Genomic DNA, 26,192 nt, shown 5'->3' on the forward strand with positions numbered 1-26,192 from the left:
GGGTGTATCCTGTAGCAAAGCCCTAACTTTTTTCGTGAAAGCCCGTTTCAGTCAATAAGTCTTAAAAACAGGTGTAAAGATATTGACAATAAGCTACGCAAACCCAGCAAGACATGGAATCGTTTAAATCAAGTATCATTACATCTTCCTTTCTTAAAGAGAAGTAAGGCAGTACTTATAAGCTTACATATATATATATATATATATATATATATATATATATAGACATACATACATATATATATATATATATATATATATATATATATATATATATATATATATATATATATATATATATATATATATGTATCTATATCTATATATATATATCTCTCTCTCTCTCTCTCTCTCTCTCTCTCTCTCTCTCTCTTTATATATATATATATATATATATATATATATATATATATATATATATATATATATATATATATATATATATATATCTAAATCCCCGCGAAGTACTGCTTTTAAATTTTTATGAAGAAGAAAAGCTTTTTAAATTGAGGGAAAATATACCAATAGCAATTTGTTAAGGATGTGTTTTTTTGTGAAGCAGCCTTAACACAGCCTTTCCGCTGTTTTATAAACAAACGCCAATTAAGGTCTTCCTTTTTCCTTGCTTCGCCAAGGAAAGAGCCTTTTTATTAAATCCAAGGGTTCTTCGCTTTTTTTTTTGTTTGTTTATTACGATTGTTATAGTTCTGTTTGTATACGACGTTGTCAGTTCAGCACTCAGGTTGTAATATGACCAAGCTGTGCAAGCTTACTGTTAAGAATGCAACGTATAGTTGTACATGAGAAAGGCAATCTTGCCTCAAATCAATGGCAACCATTTGTAGGTCTATGAACTTAATTTAAAGTTTAGGTTTACACGGTGCTTTCTTTCCGAAGTACCTGCACTCATGAATATGTCTGTATGCGTAAGTCGCTCAAATCCCCGCGCTTCGCACCGGCGAAGTACTGCTTTTAAATTTTTATTAAGAAGAAAAGAAAACCTTTTAAAATTGAGGGAAAATATACCAATAACAGTTTAAGGATCTGTTTTTTTGTGAAGGTGCGTTCACTCGAGTGATCACTTCGAGCTGACTTGCTGGCTATCCATAAGCGTTACCTGGTAGGTAACCACCCATACAATCAGATTGTGAATCAGACTACGAATGCCGTGAATGTAATTACCCCGATCTACATGCTGTCAAATAAACGAACCACACGCCGTGGCGCAATTTTAGGGGCTTCGCCTCTAGCGCTGACGTCTGAGGTTCGATTCCCGTATTGGAGTGCAGTGAGTGGGTGGTTACCTACCAGGTAACGCTTATGGTTGGCCAGCAAGTCAGGTAACATCAGCCACAGTGCCGTCTGTTGTGAGAAGCAGATAATAGAATGGATGAAAATAGTTTACTGTCAAATAATGCAAAGAGTACGCGACACCTGTTTCCCCCTTATTCTTGGCTCATCAGGCGTACACACTCACTGCACTCGCCTACGGTAATCGAACGTCGGACGTCAGCGCTAGAGGGGCTTCGCAGCGGTGAAGTATTGCTTTTAAATTTTGATTAAGAAGAAAAGAAAACCTTTTTAAATTAAGTCTTAAAAAGAGGTGTAAAGATATTGACAATAAGCTACGCAAACCCACCAAGACATGCAATCGTTTAAATCAAGGCGCAAGTCGAAAAACACCATCCCATAATATTAGTTAACGATTAACACATTTCTATATGTATTGTAAGCATACAATACAACTGATAATATGTTGCGCTTATTTATCTGGTGTACTGACATTTTTGCGCGTTTAACGGCTGAAATCTAACGTGGTTTGTGCCCTTCAGAATGAAAACAGTTTGCATTTACCTTTTTAATAAAAGGCGAGCTTTTAAGCCTGAGAAATCACCCCGTAAATGCACACGTTTAATTGCACATGTGTTAATATGTATGCTTACACAGTATTAAAAGACACTCAACAAGTACACAGTATTAAAAGACAGTCAACAATTAACGTCATTTACCTTTGTTCCCGCGTTTGACTTGTGCTGTAAATCTCTTCCTCGTTTTCAGTTCACTTGATTACATAGGAGGCGTAATACGTGATGACGCGATACGTGACTCCGCCTCCTCCATTAGAGTATATGGACAAATCAGGTTCCAGTTATGACCATTACACGTAGAATTTCGAAATGAAACCTGCCTAACTTTTGTAAGTAAGCTGTAAGGAATGAGCCTGCCAAATTTCAGCCTTCTACGTACACGGAAAGTTGGAGAATTAGTGATGAGTGAGTCAGTCAAACAGGTTCCAGTTATGACCATTACGCGTAGAATTTCGAAATAAAACCTGCCTAACTTTTGTAAGTAAGCTGTAAGGAATGAGCCTGCCAAATTTCAGACTTCTACCTACACAGGAAGTTGGAGAATTAGTGATGAGTCAGTCAGTCAGTCAGTCAGTGAGGCCTTTGCCTTTTATTAGTATAGATAGATATATATATATATATATATATATATATATATATATATATATATATATATATATATATATATATATATATACAGTGGGGCAAAAAAGTATTTAGTCAGCCACCAATTGTGCAAGTTCTCCCACTTAAAGAGGCCTGTAATTTTCATCATAGGTATACCTCAACTATGAGAGACAAAATGAGAAAAAAAATCCTGAAAATCACATTGTCTGATTTTAAAGAATTTATTTGCAAATTATGGTGGAAAATAAGTATTTAGTCACCTACAAACAAGCAAGATTTCTGGCTCTCACAGACCTGAAACTTCTTCTGTAAGAGGCTTCTCTGTCCTCCACTTGTTACCTGCATTAATGGCACCTGTTTGAACTCGTTATCAATATAAAAGACACCTGTCCACAACCTCAAACAGTCACACTCCAAACTCCACTATGGCCAAGACCAAAGAGCTGTCAAAGGACACCAGAAACAAAATTGTAGACCTGCACCAGGCTGGGAAGACTGAATCTGCAATAGGTAAGCAGCTTGGTGTGAAGAAATCAACTGTGGGAGCAATTATTAGAAAATGGAAGACATACAAGACCACTGATAATCTCCCTCGATCTGGGGCTCCACGCAAGATCTCACCCCGTGGGGTCAAAATGATCACAAGAACGGTGAACAAAAATCCCAGAACCACACGGGGGGACCTAGTGAATGACCTGCAGAGAGCTGGGACCAAAGTAACAAAGGCTACCATCAGTAACACACTACGCCGCCAGGGACTGAAATCCTGCAGTGCCAGACGTGTCCCCCTGCTTAAGCCAGTACATGTGCAGGCCCGTCTGAAGTTTGCTAGAGAGCATTTGGATGATCCAGAAGAGGATTGGGAGAATGTCATATGGTCAGATGAAACCAAAATAGAACTTTTTGGTAAAAACTCTACTCATCGTGTTTGGAGGAGAGAAAGAATGCTGAGTTGCATCCAAAGAACACCATACCTACTGTAAAGCATGGAGGTGGAAACATCATGCTTTGGGGCTGTTTTTCTGCAAAGAGACCAGGACGACTGATCTGTGTAAAGGAAAGAATGAATGGGTCCATGTATCATCAGATTTTGAGTGAAAACCTCCTTACATCAGCAAGGGCATTGAAGATGAAACGTGGCTGGGTCTTTCAGCATGAGAATGATCCCAAACATACCGCCCGGGTAACGAAGGATTGGCTTCGTAAGAAGCATTTCAAGGTCCTGGAGTGGCCTAGCCAATCTCCAGATCTCAACCCCATAGAAAATCTTTGGAGGGAGTTGAAAGTCTGTGTTGCCCAGTGACAGCCCCAAAACATCACTGCTCTAGAGGAGATCTGCATGGAGGAATGGGCCAAAATACCAGCAACAGTGTGTGAAAACCTTGTGAAGACTTACAGAAAACGTTTGACCTCTGTCATTGCCAACAAAGGGTATATAACGAAGTATTGAGATGAACTTTTGTTATTGACCAAATACTTTTTTCCACCATAATTTGCAAATAAATTCTTCAAAAATCAGACAATGTGATTTTTCTGGATTTTTTTTCTCATTTTGTCTCTCATAGTTGAGGTATACCTATGATGAAAATTACAGGCCTCTCTCATCTTTTTAAGTGGGAGAACTTTCACAATTGGTGGCTGACTAAATACTTCTTTGCCCCACTGTGTGTGTATGTATATATATATATATATATATATATATATAGATATATATATATATATATAAATATGAACTTTTTAGTCCTCACTGTTTAGAAGACATGTACGGAATTGACCCTAGTGGGTGTGAGTGTGTTGACCCTATAATGGACTGGTGCCCTGGCCACAGATTGTTCCTGCCTTGCGCCCTGTGTTTGGCTGGAAAAAGCTCCAGCTTCCCCACAATACTGCCCTAAATAAGCAATTTGGGAAGATGGATGGATGAATGGGATTCCTTTGTTTTTTCATGCTACTTTTATTCTTTTCATGTTGGTTCAACTGAAGCATGCTTGAATTGAGAGAATTCTTTTGCAGCACACTCCCTGCAATGTAAACATAGAGTAGTGAGTAGAAGCTTGTTTTATCAGTGAACGGGAGGCTTTTGATATATTCGCCTTTACGTTAAAGAAGGTGGAGTGATAAACTGAAAAAAAAAAAGTAATCAGAAAAGTTGTCCTGGGCAGTAGACAAATGGCAAGAAAAGCTAATTTAATGAATTCATACCTTTTTATTTTGACCTTTAAATTAAAATGGACACTGCTTTCAGTTTGGACAGCAAGCTTGTTTAAAATGCAGCAGCTTACACTTTTAATTGGAAAAAGATTACATTACAGAAAAACTAAACAATATGACTGCTTGTAATTATGAGAAGCATTTTATTTTCTTTTGTGCCATATGTATTTTGGGTAAATATTTTTGTACATATTTTATTAGTTAAAATAAGTATATTAAGGACATTTTATTTTAATATTTTTTTGTCACTGAGCAATAAGCCTACAAAATTTCATTTTGTTAATAAAAAAGTAACAGTTAACACCAGTGGTCTATAGTTTACTTATAAAAATACACTTTAATATAGAACACAAGACTTCTATTTGACTGGTTATGCAGGAGATTAGTGCAAAAAGTTTTTTAAAGGGATAAAGGAAAAAGAATCTGTATTAGAATCAGCCAGTTGAGTAACATGAAATGATTGGTATCAGCCTTAAGAAACTCAGTCAGAACATCCCACCTCAATAAGGCTACAAGTAAAACAGACTTAAGTTAACAAGCCTATTGTTTATTAAGCAGCAATTTCAAATTCTTCTTTCTCTTATTTTTCTAATTAAAAATGTAAGCTGTTATACTTATGCTCGCTCAGTGTCCAAACTCGGAGAAACAATGTTTGTTTTAAGAGCAAAATAAAAAGGTGTGTGTGTGCGCATATACACACACTGGGTTCAAAAAGAAAATTTTTATAACATTTGTAATATTCATTATGGAATGATCACACTGTACACCATTATACAGCTATCTCTACATTTGTTCAATAATTATTGTGTTTTGTATTGGTTTAACATGCAGGGTATTACTGGTCATTTTGTGGCTAGCCCAGTCACACATAACTAATATTGTGGGAATACTGTATACAAATATGTTAAATATGCCAAAGTACAGAATGCAGTTACAGCAATTCACTTATGTATAATAAATACAACCCCAGTATGCTGCATTTCCTATACATAGCTTTGGGAAGAAGAAATATACTGGTAATGTATCCTATTATGATATGTATACAGCAAAACTTACTACTTTTTGCTGATTCTTAAGAACAATATTCTGATGCTGCATAGTTTATCGACAACCTGTTAATCTGTAATTTTCAAGTTTTCTAAAAAAAATCATGACCGCTAAGAGAAGTAGACCTAAAATAAATCGTACAGAGTCATTAAATAATATGTGACAAAAAAGTTTTGATCTGTTACCTTGACTCCCTCTTTCATATACATTATTGTATATGTAAAAATTAGTGATGAGTAAACCCATCCAACTTTGCTTCATCATGACTTTGATGAAGCCGCAGAAATGTTAAGGACCATTGCTGAACACAGCAAAATGAATTGAAGTCAATGAGGAAGGAGGAACTGAACTCATTTTGAGTGGATTATAATGATGCAATTATCTTTTAAGTGTCCCAGAGGGCTAGGGCAGAATCTGCCAACTATATTCTTAGCTGTGAGGCAGCAGTTCTAACTACTGCACCCACATGGCTCAAGCAATAGGAGACTCATGTGGAATGATAGCAAACAATAATAAAAAAAATGTCATCACAGATATCCAGTCGTCGTGGCTCTGATAGTCTGTGCTATGGATTTTTTTTTTTTTTTTTTTAAATATAATGTAAGTTGTGCTTGGCTGGCAGAAGTATTTGTCTGAGTGAGAGACAGAGGGAGATAGAGAGAGGTTGGGAGCATGATGAACCACCTGGATTGGGACCAGAGTGCAGTTATGCAACAGGCTGGAGGACCTGCTTGCTTGGCTGGATGCAGATTTACATCATACCCAGGATGAAGCAAATGCAGGTTAATGGCCTTGCTCAAGGGCCCAGCAAAGCAGAGTCTCAAATGGTGTTTACGGGATTCAAACCAACACCTTCCAATTGCTGGTGCAGATACCCAGCCTCAAAACCACCACTCCACCCAAGCTGTCCTCAATTCAAATTTTTAGCAAAATACTTGGCAAATAAGGCCACCTTCAAAAACCACATTTTTACTGCGAATAACTCTTTGGTGAATTTTCTAGTCAACACTAATTAATTTGTAAACTTTTATCCTCTTTAGAAAATTGCTTTGTTGAACTGTGAATCATAGATGCATCTTCCTGACTGCGACAAGACCAAAGGAATTTTATGTGTATGACAAAAGAGTAAATTGTAAAGACAAAAACAACTTCAGATATAGTTCAATAAGATTTAGTCTATAAAATGGCCTCAGTTTACCACAGTTATTGAAGTTAACAAAAATGTGTATTTTGGATACACACGATTTCTACTAGCTTTTCCTTTATTGTGTATTAAAAGGAAAGGCTTTCTTTATCTCAGTAATGAAAGTAAAGAAAAAGGAGAGCAAAGTTGTAGTGTGCTTGTTAGTTTGTAGGTACTTTATTTGTCTAAAACAAGAAACAGAATTTTTGCACAAGCACAAAAATGGAAAAATATTCTAACAAAACCCCACCCCACCCCAACCCATGCAAACACACATAGGAGTTACAAAAAACAAGTAAAACCAACTTGACTGTTGATAAGTGAGCCCATTATAGTAAGGCATTACAGTATAAAGGTGTAACATTTCTTGAGACACTTTGGTTGAATAATTAGTTGGCTACAATTATTTAGTGATAGCATGCAATAGAGGGGATGTGCAACATTGTTCATAATGGCCATCAGTCGTGTCTGCATTCTGTCCTTCAATACTTCTTCTAGCATGTCAAGAGTGCTTCCATTAACTGAATCTGCCTTCTTATTTAGCTTGTTTATTCTTAAAGGTACTGACCCGGCACACTACAGTGTAGAAAATTACACTGACTGTCCGGGAGTAAAGAATTTCACTCTCCACATTAAAGGAACATTGTCTCCTAAGAAAAAAATAGTCTTCCCTGCCCCTTCCTGTTTGTCATTTATGTGAATCCTCAACTGCCTGTAATGGTGTACTATCTCCACTTCCACTCCTTGATTAGAGAATGGACATAAACTTGAAAGTCAATAACAAGTTCCTTGGTTTTATTGATGTTGAGTAGCATACGATTGTATTGGCACCAAGAAACAAACTTCTCAGCCTTGCTGCTGTACTATGTCTTATCCCCCTTGTCAATAAACCCAATTAGTGCAGAATAGTCCGAGAAGTGACATGACCTCGGGATATATTTGTAGTCAGAAGTGTACAGCATGAACATGGACAGTGATAGGATAGTTACTTGTAGTGTTCCAACATTGCTTCAGAGACATGTTGAACATCAAAAAAAGTGGGTAAATCTATTAAAAAAATGTTTCATAACATTAACTTTCTCCACATTCTTTGCAAAATCAAAATATCTTTATTGTCATCTCAGCTCTTTGATACATTCAGTAGGTTCATACAGGTCAGGTAAGGTTGAGGAGCTTGCTCTGGTACAGCGTGTTGCAGCACCCACTACACGACCAAACTGCTCGGGATCCTGCTTGGCAACTCCCCAGGCAGACACACGGTCCAGTCCCACCCTCCGGAAATGACCCTCTATCTGCTGCAGCCATGTGTTACGTGGATGTCCCCTTGGCCTGGTCCAGCCACTCAGGTCCTCAACAATGAGGATCCTGTGAGCCGGATCACCCTTGAAGAATTGCGCCACATGGCAGTAGTGCTGTAACTGCCGCTCCCTCACAATGCAGGTAATGTGCTTCATTCGGAACTCCGTTAGCAACCGCTTATTCGACACAAAGTCAAACCAGTGGTACCCAAGGATTCTCTGAAGAGACACACTACCCAAGAAGTCCAGTCTTTGTCTCAGATCACTGGATAGCACACATGTCTCGCAACCATATAGCAAGAGAGAGAGAGAGAGAGCGCTAGAGAGAGAGAGAGTGCGAGCAAGCATATATATATTTACGTACAGCTCGTACGGTTCGGAACGGATTAATTGTATTTACATACAATCCTATGGGGAAAATTACTTTGGGTTGTGACCAGAGTTTTGGAACGAATTATGGTTGTGACCCGAGATTCCACTGTGTGTGTGTCATATATATATACTAGCAGGAGTACCTGGAGTTGCCCGGGAATCTATAACTGGTGAATTTCCAAAATGAAAGAAACAGAGCATAGAAATTGAACAAACATTTTTCTGATTGACATTTAATTGTAATTGTTAATATAAATGGTCATTTTAGAGGCTTTGGATACACTATATTTTTTGTTTTGTCTTGGGGTTCTGAAAATGTACAGTACTATTTAAAAAATTGTTTTTTCTATACTTTTTGATTGCCAGTATACAGCGCAACCCTAATGCCCAGTCTTTCCTAATTTAAAATAATCAGTAAATGTTAAAGAAAGAATAAAATATTGTTAGTTGTTTCAAGAAGTCCAGAATGTGTTATGTTGTTATGATTATCAGTATATGTTATAGATGTTTTTAATATATTTGGAAAAGGATGCTAAGGGTATAGCTGCCAGGCAAGAGGAAGGCCTAAGAGGAGGTGATGGGTGTAACAGAGCAAGATGCAGAGGACAGGAAGGTATGGAAAAAGATGATCCGCTGTGGCAACCCCTAACGGAAGCAGCTGAAGAAAGAAGTTATAGATGTTTTTAAACTGTTCTTTACTTGTTTTGAACAAGTGAGAAAAAATAAGCTTTGCTATCTGATTGACTTCATTTTTTAAGTTACCGTTATAAATTCAAGTTAGTAGTGGTCAGCATCGTAATTGAAAAATAGTAAGTAAACTGTTTTTCTGCACTTGAGACACACTGTAGTTTGTTTTATATTCTCTTGATCAAAATATGTCTAGTTAGTAGTATATTTTTAAACAAACTTCTTGTATTCCTGTTTTCATATAGCCTACAGCTGATTCAACAATGATCAGTGATTTCTTTCACAGTAAGTGCAAACAAGCCACATTTTTTAAATAGCTAGTTAACACTACGAGATAACCATAACCTTTTTGATTAGTGATGTGTGCCAAAGTTTTTGTTTGTTTAGCAGTATAGCTGTTAGTGATATTCTTTTACCTTTGCGGCTACATTTGACTCATGGACTATGTCTTTCTCATGCTCTGTACTATTGATTTAATTCATATTACAGAGATTTTTAAGCCAGGTGCCTTTTTATTGACACCAGCCTTCTTTTGTTTCCTTTAACAACATGCAGATGGCAATTAATCTGTTTTGTATATCATATAGATCAAATAATGTACAGTACTGAAAATTAATAGGATTACTTATTTAAGCCACTTAATATGCAATTAATTGATATTTAATGTGTTTGTGTAATGGAAGCTAGATTTCTGTCTATTTATTAAGTCAGTTTACCAGCCTGTAATTTATGTATAGGTGTATGCTTAAAAGATTATTTTCCATACCAAATCAAACTAATTAATAACACTTTAAATAATAATAGTAATAACAGGTGTAGGGAAGTAGTCAGCCCTCAAAGAAATGATGGTTTGCAAACTGAATAGTAAATAAAAATAATTAATGTAAAAAGCTAAAATACAACGAGTGGAAAATAGTCCATGTTTAGCACTGAGTGGTTTTTCTGTGGTTAGTGTTGTCGCCTTAAAAGTTCAAGGACATGAGTTTGATTCCAAGTTTGTAGTCTGTATAGATATTCCATTTTATTCTTATGTCCATGTGTGATTTCACATCTGGCCAAAATAGGGAGTGCTGTCAAACCAATCTTTCTTCTTCTTTGATCCCTAGCTGGCGTTGGGTCTGGATCGGCTCCTAAGCCCATACGCTGCTGTGGGTGCCAATGGTTTTCGGATCTCCTTCACAACTCGTTTCCATGCATGACGATCGTTGGCGATTGTTCTGGCCTCGTCGAGATTTATTCTGCGATTTCTGATGTCATCTTCGACCTGTTTTAACCATGTTTTCTTCGGTGCCGTTCGTTGGATTCGCCACTGGGTGTGTCGTTCACGCCAGAGGAGTTGGTGTGGTAGTCGGCTCGCGTCCATTCGACATAAATGGCCAAACCATCGCAGTCGACGTGTTTGAATTTGTTCCTCGGTTGGTTGTCACATCTCCGTCGGATGTCCTCATATCGAAGGCGGTCTCGGAGTGATACTCGTAATATCTGCCGGAGGCAACGCATCTGGTAAACTTTGAGTTTGTTGAGGTCCGCCTTGAGCACCGTCCACGTTTTGGATCCATAGAATAGAATCGGCAGGATCAGCATCCGGAAAAGGCGGATTTTGGTCGGAATGGAAATATTAGTTCGCTTCCACAAGCACCACTTTAGAGAAGTGAATGCTGTGGTTGCTTGACCTATTCGACTGTGGATCTCTGCCGTCGACGCGACTTTCTTCTGTTTGATCAGTGAGCCAAGGTATTTGAATTACTGAACTTGCTGTATTTGGATGCCGTCGAGGTGGACATTTGCAGGCGATCCATCTGTTGTCAGCACCTTCATCTTTTCAATGTTTATCTTCAATCCATATGACTGGGCAGCGCGGGCGATCTTGTAGAGAACGTCCGTGGCTTCGGCGTCATCCTCAGCCAGCACACTGCTGTCATCTGCAAACATTAGATCTGTCACGGTGCCATTTTCATCGAACTGGACTCCGCGTCTGCCCCCGAAGACTTTCCTCATAATGGCGTCGAGTGCGATGTTGAAGAGCAGCGGTGAGGCGACATCTCTCTGGCGAACTCCAGTGCGAATGGCGAGTTCAGTCAACAGCTCGTTTCGGATGCGTATTTGGCTCGATGATCCGTTGTAATTGTCCCACAGTAGCTTGATGACTTTTGGTGGGATGTGCTCGGTCTCCAGCGTCATCCAAAGTGCTGGCCAATCGATGCAGTCGAACGCGGATCGAAAGTCAATAAAGACGATGACCGTCCATTTCCCACATCGAATTCGCTCCTCCATAACCTGGCGAAGGCTGAATATCCGGCTTGCTCCTCGCGGCTTGTTTCTTCGCGATGCTTCTACAGGCGTAATTGGATTACTTTCATGAAGACTTTTCCAACAATCGAGAGCAGACTGATGCCATGGTAGTTTTGGCATTCTCGGTTGTCGCCTTTCTTGAAGATGGGATAATGATGGCCTTCTTCCATGTTCTTGGAATCGTCTCTGTACGCCAAATGTTTTGCAGAAGCAGGTGCACTCGTTGGAGGAGAACATCACTGCCAGCCTTGATCGATTCCGCGGTGATCGCACCCACACCAGGTGCTTTACCATTTTTCAAAGTCCGGATGGCCATCTTCACCTCCGCCAGGGTTGGTTCATCATTGGACATTGGGATCTCTGGTGCCTCGATGAGTGGCGACTCTGCTAGTGGTCCTTGTGGCGGGTCGTGGTTGTACAGTGTCTCTAAGAACTCCTTCCAACGCTGTAACCGCACAGTCGGTGATCGTACGAAGGTGCCATCGGCTTTTCGGATGTTATCGTTTATTGATTTGGTTTTTCCACTCAGGCATCGGAGCGTTCGATAAATCGTGTGGTACTCGTGCTTTGAGGCCGCTTCTTCCAAGTCGGCCGCTACTTGGTTCCAGTAAGCCTCGCGTTCTTCCTTCATTCGGCGTTGGACGTCCTTGTTGAGCTGACGATATCACTCAAAGTCGACCAGCTTTACACTTTTTCATTCATCTACCATATCAAGGCATTCATCGGATATCCACGGCTGTGTTCGGTGGCGTGTGGGAGGACATAGTTCTTTGGCGCTTTCCATGATGGCATCCGAAACTTGTTGCTCTTTGACGTTGACATCTTCGGATGGCACCAATGCTGTGAAACGGTTGGATAATGCTATTTGAAATTCCGCCTTGCGAGCAGGATCTGACAAGCATTTCCAGTCAAGTTTTGCCGATAGGCGTAATTTGCATTTGGCTCTTTGCAGTCGAAGTTTGACCACGGCGCGCACAAGATAGTGGTCTGATCCACAGTCCGGGCCACGCATCGAACGGTCATCCTTGAGTGATGATCGGAAACGGGAGTTGATCAGGATGTAGTCCAACATCGCCGAGTTGTTGCTCGATGGATTTCGCCCTGTGAGTTGATGCTTCTTTGGATGTTGAAATTGGGTGTTTCTGATGATAAATTTGTTGGTGTTGGCAAAGGACAAGAGGCGCAAACCGTTGTCATTGATTACACCATGTCCAAAACGACCCATCGTGCTCTCCCACCCAGTCCGATCGGCGCCAATGTGGGCGTTGAAATCTCCAGCCAGTATAATCAATTCAGTCTGTGGGATCGAATCCAACGTGTGTTGTAATTGGTTGTAGAAATCGTCCTTGGCCGGGTCTGGGTTTGTCTCGGTTGGTGCGTAGATGGTGACGAGGTGGGTTTTGATGGTGCCCTTGATGGTGAGCACTGCAAGACGATTAGAGATCGGCTGGTATGCAACGACGCTATTGACTGCATGACGGGCAACCATGAATCTGACTCCTGCTTCTCGCTTCTCTCCACCCGAGTAGTAGAGTACCATCTGGTCGTCGATGAGTGGTGGTTCGACGACCATCTGCCCTGATCCTGTGAGTCGTAGTTCAGATAAAGCTGCAATGTCGATTTTGCAGCTCAGCAGTTCTTTGGCAATGATTTCTTTTTGGCCGACGTGATGACCAGTTCGAACGTTCCACGCGGCGATTCGTATTTCCATTTTTGGCGTGATGATCTTTCGGTTTCTTCGGCCAGTAGCCCATTTTTCACCAGCATCCTGGTTCCATAGTACTGGCGCATCGGCTGCCCCGGATGCGGTAGCATTAAACGAAGAATTTGATTCGGAACTGACCATTGGTTTTGTGCCTGTTTTCCCCGGTTTCCCGGTTCAAGTCACTTCGGCAGGGCAACCACCTTCCTCCTTTTTCAGCCGGGCTTAGGACCGTCCTTGGCAGAGTTTGTCAAGCCAATAGACAGGACATCAAGAATGTTATCAGTTAAACCATGCAGGACACTTCTGTCTAAAACTTTAAACTATGGTCTTGGGTCAGTATATACAAATTTAAGTTTTCATTTATTGTTAATATCTGCACTTTTGCATCTGACCTCTTCATGTTGAGGATTTATTTCTTTATGACCAAGTAACAAATTCTCTTTAACAGGCCACTTTTTATTCCCCCATTTGGGAAAGATTTACACATCACATTATTGGACAGCTCAGACTTAACCTCATATTTTTGAATGTGTGAGCCGTGTAATCCAGTGGTGCACTATCCAAGGATATTCCCTGCTTTCTGCTGCTAGGACGAGCACTGGCTCACTGCAATACTGTAAATAATATTTTGGGAAATTGATTGATACAAGGGTTGAGTGTAGAGCTGTCACAATTATTTGATGATATAGTTAGATCCATAAATATTTGGACAGAGACAACTTTTTTCTAATTTTGGTTCTGTACATTACCACAATGAATTTTAAATGAAACAACTTCGATGCAGTTAAACTAAAGCATTTTTTTAACACAATCCCTTCATTTCAGGGGCTCAAAAGTAATTGGACAATTGACTCAAAGGCTATTTCATGGGCAGGTGTGGGCAAGTCCGTCGTTACGTCATTATCAATTAAGCAGATAAAAGGCCTTGAATTGATTTGAGGTGTGGTGCTTGCATGTGGAAGATTTTTCTGTGAACAGACAACATGTGGGCAAAGGAGCTCTCCATGCAGGTGAAAGAAGCCATCCTTAAGCTGCGAAAATAGAAAAACCCCATCCAAGAAATTGCTACAATATTACGAGTGGCAAAATCTACAGTTTGGTACATCCTGAGAAAGAAAGCAAGCACTGGTGAACTCAGCAACGCAAAAAGACGTGGACGTCCACGGAAGACAACAGTGGTGGATGATCGCAGAATCAATTTCCATGGTGAAGAGAAACCCCTTCACAACAGCCAACCAAGTGAACAACACTCTCCAGGGGGTAGGCGTATCGCTATCCAAGTCTACCATAAAGAGAAGACTGCATGAAAGTAAATACAGAGGGTGCACTGCAAGGTGCAAGCCACTCATAAGCCTCAAGAATAGAAAGGCTAGATTGGACTTTGCTAAAGAACATCTAAAAAAGCCAGCACAGTTCTGGAAAAACATTCTTTGGACAGATGAAACCAAGATCAACCTCTTCCAGAGTGATGGCTAGAAAAAAGTATGGAGAAGGCGTGGAACAGCTCATTATCCAAAGCATACCACATCATCTGTAAAACACGGTGGAGGCAGTGTGATGGCTTGGACGTGCATGGCTTCCAGTGGCACTGGGACACTAGTGTTTATTGATGATGTGACACAGGACAGAAGCAGCCGAATGAATTCTGAGGTGTTCAGAGACATACTGTCTGCTCAAATCCAACTAAATGCAGTCAAATTGATTAGGCGGCGTTTCATGATACAGATGGACAATGACCAAAACATACAGCCAAAGCAACCCAGGAGTTTATTAAAGCAAAGAAGTGGAAAATTCTTGAATGGCCAAGTCAGTCACCTGGTCTTAACCCAATTGAGCATGCATTTCACTTGTTGAAGACTAAACTTCAGACAGAAAGGCCCACAAACAAACAGCAACTGAAAGCTGCTGCAGTAAAGGCCTGGCAGAGCATTAAAAAGGAGGAAACCCAGCATCTGGTGATGTCCATGAGTTCAAGACTTCAGGCTGTCATTGCCAGCAAAGGGTTTCAATCAAGTATTAGAAATGAACATTTTATTTCCAGTTATTTAATTTGTCCAATTACTTTTGAGCCCCTGAAATGAAGGGATTGTGTTAAAAAAATGCTTTAGTTGCCTCACATTTTTATGCAATCGTTTTGTTCACCCCACTGAATTAAAGCTGAAAGTCTACACTTCAGCTGCATCTGAGTTGTTTCATTTAAAATTCATCGTGGTAATGTACAGAACCAAAATTAGAATAAAGTTGTCTCTGTCCAAATATTTATGGACCTAACTGTATATAGCATTATTAAAAAGATTTGTTTCCAGCAGTTATATTATTGAATAGTTGGGTAGTTGTGTCACATATATGCCTGCATCCTTTTATTAAGAGAGAGAAAACACATTTGAACGAATGATAGTGCATACTTCTGCATCAGTTCTATTTTCAATAACATCTACAACATAACTGCGGTAATAAAACTGCTCCCGTAGCATGGCCAAAAAATAAGTTTACTTCCATCATGTGAAAAAAAATCACACCCATATAAATCCATTGTTATATTTATGTTATTTATGTGCAACCAAGTTACCATTTTTACATTTTTACTGCATTAGCTATAATATAAAATTACCAGAAGCAAAATAATTAACATTTAAGGCAGCAGACTCAATGAAGTTTACTAGACTAAAAAAAACGTAGCCAACATTCTACATCTGTATCCCTGTAAGTGGATGTGTGTTATGATATCACCTATCTGTATCAGTATAGTTCTGTGAATGTAATATTTCAAAAACGTGTACTTTAAATTTCCCCAAGTATTTACACTGACAACCTTAGCTCTTCTATATTTTTTAAATTCTAACAGTTACTTATTAATCATTTACAAAACTCCAAATAAATCTACCTTTGATTACTTTGATTTGATTGTAGTATTAATAAAGTATCTATCTATCAAGTGTGTTATGCTGATTGCCTTTGGTATTGTACCAGCACTTTCCAGAAATCAGTTTTTTCTATGACATTCTTCTTTTTCTTTCGGCTCCTCCACTTAGGCAACACGAATTAGACGATCCACAAGTCTCTGACTTAAAGTTTAAATCCGAACAATATATTCAATCTCTTTTCACTGTTCCATTATTTCACTGAGTAATAATTTCAGTTTGTTTGCGCTAATGCGATCTTTACTATCCTTTTTTTGAGACTTTCGAATTTTCGTACTCCCATTATCTCTAACCTGCTCTGCATGTGTACTGCACCAACATTTTTGAATTCTTTACAATGTACCACTTTGTCATCTACTCTTTGTCTTTTATTTCCGACCCCGGGCGTGGTTAAATCTTTTGGCACAAAGACTCTTGGGATGTGTAAGTGTCTCTCTGAGAAAATCACGTCTTGTCTCCTTCCAAGATTTTTTTTTTATAATAGAGAAATATAGACTATAGAGTCAGAGGATAGTTTGTATCGTTTAGAGTTAAATCAGATTCTCATGTTTGCTTAGAAGCAAAGTTGTATCTCAAAAAATATTTATATTTTTGTTTACCATTTGTTAACTGTAATGTAAAACATAGGCCTTGTTGCTTGACTCTATTATTGTCAAGCAATGTTATTTCTTTGTAGCTGGAACAGTGTGACCTCTGAAAAGAGTCTACTGAAGGTGCTGGCTGTACAACATAGCTGCAGGGTCGAATCAGTTCATCTCACATCTTGATGCAACATATCTCAACAGTAAAGTGTTCCAAAGGCTTGGAATTCATTCATTTTCTCAATCTGTTTATTGCTCTGGAGTTGTGTAACGCTAACCTCTGCATTAGTCTGTTAACCTGGGTGAAATAAATACCAAATTCAACATTTGTAGTGTTTTTTGTTATGATTTGAGTTTTTTCTTTCTGTTTTCCTTGAACTTATGAATTTTTGTAATGTGTTTTTTTTACATTTATAGGAAAGGCAAGACTACTTTACTGAAACACATTTCAAACAGAGCCTTGAATATTCCTCCAAATATTGATGTCTTGCTGTGTGAACAAGGTAAGGTTTCTTTCTCAATATACTTGCCCAACTTATTGCCATTTTCAATTCATTATTATAGATTTTGACTTGGTGAAGCTTATGAATAAAATATTAGTGCCAACATGCAAGAAAGGTTCAGCATTAATAATTATTTCCTAGAAGTCCATAACCAATTATTTTGAAAAACACTTAAACATATTCATTTGAATGCTGAAGACTGCAAGATCATGTTATTACTGTAAGTTGATGCCCCTCATTGCGTACAAATGAGTGCTGTTATGAAAGCTGGTATCCTATTGTTTGATAGACACAGTCTGTAAACTTAAATGAATAAGAAGGGACAAAGTATAAAGGGTTAAATAAAACTGGAAGATTAGACTCATTCTACTGTGAGAAGACGACAGCCTATTTTTTAAAATAGATTTACATGTGCAGTAGCTGTTCATTGACGGAGATGATGCCACTCCACACAGTGGTAAAGAAAGTTCGAGCACTTTTAATAAACTACAAACAGGAATACAGTAATAAAAAGATACAGTATGTACACAGCAACTATTAAACAAAGTACACACACTAAGCCAAATTCCAGGCTGCATCCGAGTCTGACATCTGTTATGGTGAACTGCCCTTATTTCATTGCGCTTCTTGTATATAAGATGTAATTCAAGCGGCAAAGTTGGAATGTGCTGGTCAACAAAACATTTACCGTATGCAAAGAAAAATCTCAAGTGAGTAATGTTTCAGTTTATTTCTGCCTACATTTTGCTGACAATAATTAACCTGCCACTTCGCACAGGGAAAATCCTTTTTGAAAATAAAAATGCACTGATCAAGAGACTGACAGGGTCAACATACAAGATCAGCATATTGTTGCCGACCAATCACTTTTGCTTTTAGAAGGTTATTAAACAAAAAAGCGATACAAACCTTGTAAAATCACTGAGTCAGCAATGTCTCTACTGGACTACAGGTAGGTAGTCTGCCAACTGGTGAAAAACTAAACATACTAATGTGTTTTTGTATTTATTCTATATTTATTTATTTTTTTTTTTTTAGTTTACATTCACAGCTCAAAATACCTGATATTGTGAAAATAATCCAGTAGCAGAATTATGTTTTAAAATATTTGCCCCCCTTTTTTCAAATTTTCACTCTATCTCAACATCAGCCATATCATACATATCCAGGGATTTTTCCTGCCTTGCATCCAAAGCTGTTGGGGTAGGCTCCAGGTTTCCTATGATCCTACTCTGGGTAAACTAGGTTTAGAAAGTATATACAGGTAAAATTCCGTTATAACAAACTCCTAGGGACCTAAAAAATATTTCGTTGTAACGAATATTTCGTTGTAATGAGATTCTGTATTTGTTACTATAGTGCTTTCTTCAACTTGTATCCAGGCGTTTGCAATCATTTCAATAGTTTCTTTCGCGTTATTTTTTATCTCCTCCTGCCTACAAGTTATGCTGACAAGAATTTTTCTCAGCATTTCCTTGCGATAATACACTTTCAGGGTGCGAATGATGCCCAAATCCAATGGCTTAAGCGCTGCCGTGCAGTTGGGTGGGAGGTATTCAAAGCGAACATTATCTGAATGTGGAAGCATGTTGTGGGCAACACAGTTATCAGTCAGGAGCCAAACCATTATTTCTTCTTCATATTGTGAGGTTTCTGAACTCTTTTGAGACCCCCCCACTCCCCACCCAACGGGAACGACATGCTGAAGTGCGTCCTGAAGCATGATTGCAGCGTCTGTGGAAGATTGTTTGTCCGTTGCTGGGGCAGGGCAATAGGAGGCTCACATTGCTGCAGTGAAGCGCCACAGAAGCAAATCATAAAAGATCGGGGTCGTGCTATAAGTCCCTGTCTTGCACCGCAAAACACGAGGCTTAGTCTCAGTACTGTAGTAAGTCCAGCTTTATTCAGCTTGAAACCGGAATGGAACAGTTATTTATTGTAGCGTGATCTGCCACTCTGCTATACACAGACATAGCAGTCAGGCAGGATTGTGGCCAGGTCAGCGATCAAGTAATCCTGTTACAGTATCTGCATTTACAATTTACGTGCTTCTAACCTTGCATCACCCATCGAGATCTTTTCTGTTTACTTTGGCGGAGAGACACAGCATATCTGTGAGCCTGCTATTGCCACTTAGAGACGTGCAGATTGCACTTCGGGGCACTCTTCGGCTTGCTGTCTAGTTGGGGGAGGTCCCAAGAGAGTTTACAAACCTCACATTTTCTTGAATGAGTGCCGCATTAATAGGAAAGTTTCTTGAACGAGCATCACTGAACCACATAAAACCGGCTTTTTCGACGTCTTCAAATGCAGCAATTCACATACGTTTGCAACCCGAGATTTTTCTACTTTTTTTGCTCTGTCTTTCAAGAAAGTTGACAGTGTCGATGGCGAAATTCCAAATTTACTTGCAACGTCTTTTTTCTTTTTGCAGCAATCGAGAGCTGCAAAAAATGAGTTTTGTTTTTCTAATAATAATAATAATAATTCATTACGTTTATATACCGCTTTTCTCAGTACTCAAAGCGCTATCCACACAGGGAGGAACCGGGAAGCGAACCCTCAATCTTCCACAGTCTCCTTACTGCAAAGCAGCAGCACTACCACTGCGCCACCTGTGAGGACTATGAACTGTTATCGTTTTTCTGTGTCTGCCGTTTCTATAGGAGGGTGACAGTGAGTTCAAATCTTGACGAGCAATAAGTAAAAGGTATCACTGAAAACCACAGGAAACAAAAAAGGCAAAAAAAAAAAAACACAGTACAAGCAAAGTTCAAAGAAAGAAACAAAATTACAGTGTTCCTGTTTGGGGGTCGTTGTGCACAACTGAGCTGCGGCCACAGAACTAACCGCTCTGTGGATGATTCATTCAGGCATTTCAAGGTCTTTTGTGCACTTCGTTATAATGAAAGTATCTGCTGAATGTACTTCGTAGTAATGAGATTTCTATAGATTCGTATCATATGGGGAAGCTGTTGGGACCATAAAAATACTTCGTTGTAATGAAAATTTCGTTGTAAAGATATTCATTATAATGGAATTTTACCTGTATAATGCACCTAATCTTAGATGCTGTTCCTGTTGTTTTGTGCCCATCCATACACATATTACCTACACTTACTCTGCTCATTAAGGGTTTACTCTTCTTATGTGTGAGATATTCAAGTCTCACTACCCCTAACCTTGGCACGACATGCTTGTGTTTCTTTGTTTCTCTCAATTGAACTATTTGGGGTATGGACACTGATTCAAGCCTAAGAGCTCTGTTCTTCCTAAGCCCCCAAGATTTTCATGATCACACCTTTCAGAACACAATAGAATCTATTTTCTGATTTTTTTTTAAGACTGCAGGTGGCAAAATTCTGTCTATAAATTTTATGTGCCTGAGATAAAATCAGAATTTTTTATGGCTGGTAGAAAATAGCAAAGCCCAGTATATGAGTTTTTTGAATATGATATTGAAGGCATTAATTCTAAGCACATTGTCATGGAGCAGGTATGTTGTTTGCTGTCGACATTTAAAGTAAAACAATTCAGTTTCATTACAAATTTGCCCATTCTGGGCAATAAAAGAAAAAGATGAAAAGTGCAAACAGTCCCTGCACATTTGTTCAGCACAAATTACATAACAATATTTTAAAAAATTATAAAATTGTATAACATTGTTCATATTCAATATCTGGTTTTGATTATGCTTGTTTGTATCAGACAAAAACAAAACCAGATATTAAACCATGTAGTGTAGTAAGCTTCCACTGACATTAAACTCAAAAACCTTTTAAGTGTACAGTTCTGTCTGATTGTGGCACGACACTAAACTCCATAGTAGCTCTTTAACCATACCTTAATTACTAAAACTGAAACGAATAGATGTAAAAATAAAATAGAAATATCTTTGTGAAATAAAAACTAAGTTAAAACTAAAAATACACAATGAAGAAAAACTAAAACTTAATTGAATTTCCAAGTAAGGTCAGAAAAAATCTAGAAATAAAAACCAATATAAAAAGGCAAAACTATAATATCCTTGGTAGAAACTATACTGTACGATGTTTCAGTAATATACATGTTCATTATTTAAACCTTTTAGTTAGCATTTCAAATAAAGAATTGGCCATTGACAAGATTTACTCCTTGTTAATCTAGGCAAACATATTCAGCTAAAAATTGTATACCACGCATACTACCTAATTGTGAGTGGTGTCATCAGGCCACCCACCTGGCTTGGTTATGCATTTTGGGACTATCCTTTGCTCAGAACATCTTTACTGTTCATTTTTTAAATCTTGTAGCACTTGAACAGTGATTTGATTAGTTACTAAGGTAGGTATTTTATACATTTTACGTGTTCTCATTTTTTTTGGGTTTCCTCGGGTGGTTCTGATTTCCTCCACAAATCCAAATGTACTGTATGTTTATTTAGATAGATTGGTGGGCAACTCTAAAATGCATCAGTGTGGATATCTACATGATTATGTACTGCAAAGGACTGAAATCTTGTCTTTGTCTGAGCGTTACTTAAGTATGTTTCCACCGGGAAAACATGAAACCACCATCCACAAAACAAGGAAAAAAATGACACTAAAAAGAGGCAGACAAGAAAGAAATTGTGTCCTAGCTTGGAGCTGGCTTTGACAGATCTGTAACCACTGTAATCTGTAACGACTTTAACCAGGCGGCACCAGAGCTGATAGAAACATCATACAGTCAGAGTAAGTACTCCCCATGAAATGTTTTCTTCTATTTTAACATACTGTATGTGGACATAATACTGTTTATATGTATATAAAATCCTATCTTTAGGTAAAGGTGATGTAATTAGAAACAAAAATAGTGAAAATTTGCCTTTGTAGTAATTAACAAAAAATAACCAGATAATGCCATTTCTATCTTTGGAAAAAGTAATCACACTCTTGGCTCTAATACCTTGGGTTGGTGCTTTGGCAAAAAAAAACTCAAACTGGCATTTTCTATAACTGTCTACCAATCTCTGACATTGAAAGGGAGAAAGTTTTTCCCACTACTACAGTTATAATTCTTTCAGCTGTGATGTTAAAGGGGTGCCTTGCAAATGCAGAATGTTTCAAAATGTTCTGTAAGCCCTGGTCTTTGCCAAGGTGTTCTTGGGCAAACTTTATCCTTGACTTTACATTCTTTCTGGACAGCAAAATCCTATCACATCTCCCATTTAGATCTAATTTGTGCAGTGTCTTCCTAATGGTATACTACTGCATTTGGAAATCAACCGTGGCAAGAGCTATCTGTAGATCATGCAATGAAATTCTAGAGTTCTTAGAGACTTCTGTCAGAATCATGCATTCTGCTCTCAGGCTGAACTTGCTGGGACAGCCTGATCTGGTACACTTATCATTTTAGGTATTTAAGGAGTGATAAATATAGGGGTGTCCTTTTTGCATTTAAATTATAATGGGCTACAAAATATAAATGTGTTATTTGTTACATTTTATCAACTATGTGTAGATACTGTTTAAGTGAAGATCAATTTCTAATATGTTCACATATGTTAAAAAAAAAAATAAATAAAAATAAAACATTTCATGAGGTGTACTTTTTCACGTGACTGTACATGCTTTGATTGAAAAAATAGGATAGGATTGGAAGAGGTCAATAAATCTAGAGTGGCATAGTGGCTATAGAGTAGAAGGAGATGGATGTTGTCAAAAAACAATTGGATGCAGATACAGCGGCCAAATTAGGATTGACACCAGACAAGGAAACATAGTTAAACGTGTGTCTGGTGAAAAGTAAATGATAAGCAAAAGGAATGATTGATTAAAGCATATTACTCCTCGGACGAAGCAACTCAAAGCATACAGTAGAGTGTGATTGTGTCCCAGAGGCAATAGCGAGTAATGATGCAGATTATGGATATTTTTGTTATTGTTTTAGATAGATAGATAGATAGATAGATACTTTATTAATCCCAATGGGAAATTCACATTCTCCAGCAGCAGCATACTGATACAATAAATAATATTAAATTAAAGAAAGATAATAATGCAGGTGAAAAACAGACAATAACTTTGTATAATGTTAAATGTTAACGTTTACCCCCCCCCCCGGGTGGAATTGAAGAGTCGCATAGTTTGGGGGAGGAACGATCTCCTCAGTCTGTCTGTGGAGCAGGAGAGTGACAGCAGTCTGTCGCTGAAGCTGCTCTTCTGTCTGGAGATGATACTATTTAGTGGATGCAGTGGATTCTCCATAATTGATAGGAGCCTGCTGAGCGCCCTTCGCTCTGCCACAGACGTTAAACTGTCCAGCTCCATGCCAACAATAGAGCCTGCCTTCCTCACCAGTTTGTCCAGGCGTGAGGCGTCTTTCCTCTTAATGCTGCCTCCCCAGCACACCACTGTGTAGAAGAGGGCGCTTGCCACAACTGTCTGATAGAACATCTGCAGCATCTTATTGCAGATGTTGAAGGACGCCAGCCTTCTAAGGAAGTATAGTCGGCTCTGTCCTTTCTTGCACAGCGCATCAGTATTGGCAGTCCAGTCTAATTTATCATCCAGCTGCACTCCAAGATATTTATAAGTCTGCACACGGTCACCTTTGATGATCACGGGGTCTATGAGGGGTTTAGGCCTCCTAAAATCCACCACCAGCTCCTTGGTTTTGCTGGTGTTCAGTTGTAGGTGGTTTGAGTCGCACCATTTAACAAAGTCATTGATTAGGTCCCTATACTCATCCTCCTGCCCATTCCTGATGCAGCCCACGATAGCAGTGTCATCAGCGAACTTTTGCACATGGCAGGACTCCAAGTTGTATTGGAAGTCCGATGTATATAGGCTGAACAGGACAGGAGAAAGTACAGTCCCTTGTGGCGCTCCTGTGTTGCTGACCACAATGTATTAATTAAACAGAAACTAATGAGTTGTCATTGTTCTTGGAACCATTTCGTAAATTTCATTAAGTGGACATTTAAATGTGAATATGTAAGTTATAGAAAACAGATTTTTTTTTTTTTGATAGAATAAATCGGGGATCTCCTATCTCAGTTCTGGAAGGCAGCAGTGATTGTAGGTTTTTGTTTCAGCCATTCTCCACAATAGAAGTCATTTTCTGAAGTTGGTGAAACAAATTTTTTAATTCTATACCTTGTTAGCACTCTCATCCTGCATTCTTAGGAATTTCTAATTTTTTTTTTGTTTGTGCCAATTTCCTAATTAAAAGTCATGTAATCCTGTTAAACAATTATTTTGCACTTAATTTTAATTTACCTATTAAGATTAATAATTCTTCACTGTTGCTTTAACTCTTGAAAACAACACATTCACAGTTTTAATTGTAGGGAAAAAACAAAAAAAAAATAGTTCACTACCTTAATGTAGTTCCATTTGCTCCAATGTTTGTTCAATGTGGAATAACTTTTTCATTGATTTCAGTTGGAAGGAAAATTAGTATAGGACCAAAATTGGCTTAGATCTATGAAATACCATAAAGGATAAGTTTGATATTTTTCATGTTGAAATTATATTTTCACAATCATAGTTTATATTAGTTTTCCACATGACATTGAATTCAGAAGTGAAACGTATTTTATAAATTTTTAATAAGTAACTAACCCACTCTTGCATTTTATAATGGAGCTAATGGGCACTAGAGTTCCCAGTGTGATGAAAAGTCCTAAACTTAACTGAATATGTAATTTTTTCAAGCCATAAATGTTATTGAGTATCAACCTACATCTTGAGATTACATACATATTGCAAAATTTTCAACAAGGAAAAAAGCAAACCATTGTTGTGAGATTCATCCATTTTTAAAGGAGACTGGCTGAGGGCTTTACTTAGCCAGCCACACCATTCGTCATTCTCTGCGGCACCCTTTCAGCCCAAGGGGTGTGAATTAATCTCAGAAAAACATTGCCAAGTGCCATTATTGACATAGATTGTTGATGACCACATGTGAGTTGCTGTGTCTATTCTGTAGACGACTAGACAGTAACTGAAAAGTCCCATGATTGATTATATTTTTTCACTATATGAAAACTTATTTCTTTATTTATCAAACATACAGCATGCTGCTGCTGGATTGATAATGTATGCCTGTGCTTCTGTAATAAGATATATTGAGGTTGAATGCAGCATGCACCAGAAGTGACAAGACCTGAACAGATGTTGTAGGCATCCATCCATACTAACCTATTAAACCGGAGCACCAAGGGAGAACATGTAAACTCCACACAAGGGGACCCCTGACATGCAAACACCATTCTCCTTCACTGCAAGACAGCAGCAATACCAATGCGCCACCCAGTTATTGTAATAATAGGAATAATTATTGCTGTCCTCAATACCTTCAGTCCATGAAACTGTTTGTAATTTTTCTTTGCTTAAGACACATTTATTATTATTGTTTTTAATAATAATAATCCATCCCATCTTCCTAAACCACTTATCCAGGGCCGGATCGTGGGTTAGCAATTACAGGGGGAAAGGCAGGAACAACACCTGGATATTAGTAATATTCTAATGGAAATAATAATACTCTAATAATAACACCAGCATCATAATTGTTGTCCTCTGTATCTTCCCCATCTTTTAAACTATTCATATATTTTTTCTGCTATAGACACAATAATTATAATTCAAATTACCCTTCTTTTTAACCCACTTATCCAGGGCAGGGGCAAGGGGCAGCTGGATTCTATCCTAGCCAGCATCAGATGCAGGGCAGGAACAGCACCCGGACTGGGCGTCAGTATAACGCAGAGTGAACACACATACTGTATACACGGCTCAGTTTAACAACACATGTTCACAAAAGTTTAATCAGGTTGAAGTTTAGTAGGTTTATTGCAGATGCTTTAACAAAGACAGAGCGTTAGCTCAAACCAGTCATTCCTGCCTCACATGTATTTTTCCAGTTGTATTTGTAGACTCATTGGTATTAGT

At 38.5% G+C, this 26,192-nt stretch overlaps 1 protein-coding gene across 2 annotated transcripts in view; it reads left to right on the top strand.

The window, feature by feature from the left end:
* The window catches only part of abcf1 (ATP-binding cassette, sub-family F (GCN20), member 1), a 546,353-nt gene that overhangs the window by 420,407 nt on the left and 99,754 nt on the right, over positions 1 to 26,192 (top strand). For both annotated transcript variants that reach the window (XM_051920392.1, XM_051920395.1), the window contains one exon: positions 17,189 to 17,274. In XM_051920392.1, coding sequence (XP_051776352.1) covers positions 17,189 to 17,274 — 86 coding nt within the window. The remainder of the gene's footprint in view (positions 1 to 17,188; positions 17,275 to 26,192) is intronic.

The sequence above is a fragment of the Erpetoichthys calabaricus genome, chromosome 1 (assembly GCF_900747795.2).
Source record: "Erpetoichthys calabaricus chromosome 1, fErpCal1.3, whole genome shotgun sequence".
Lineage (NCBI taxonomy): Eukaryota > Metazoa > Chordata > Cladistia > Polypteriformes > Polypteridae > Erpetoichthys > Erpetoichthys calabaricus.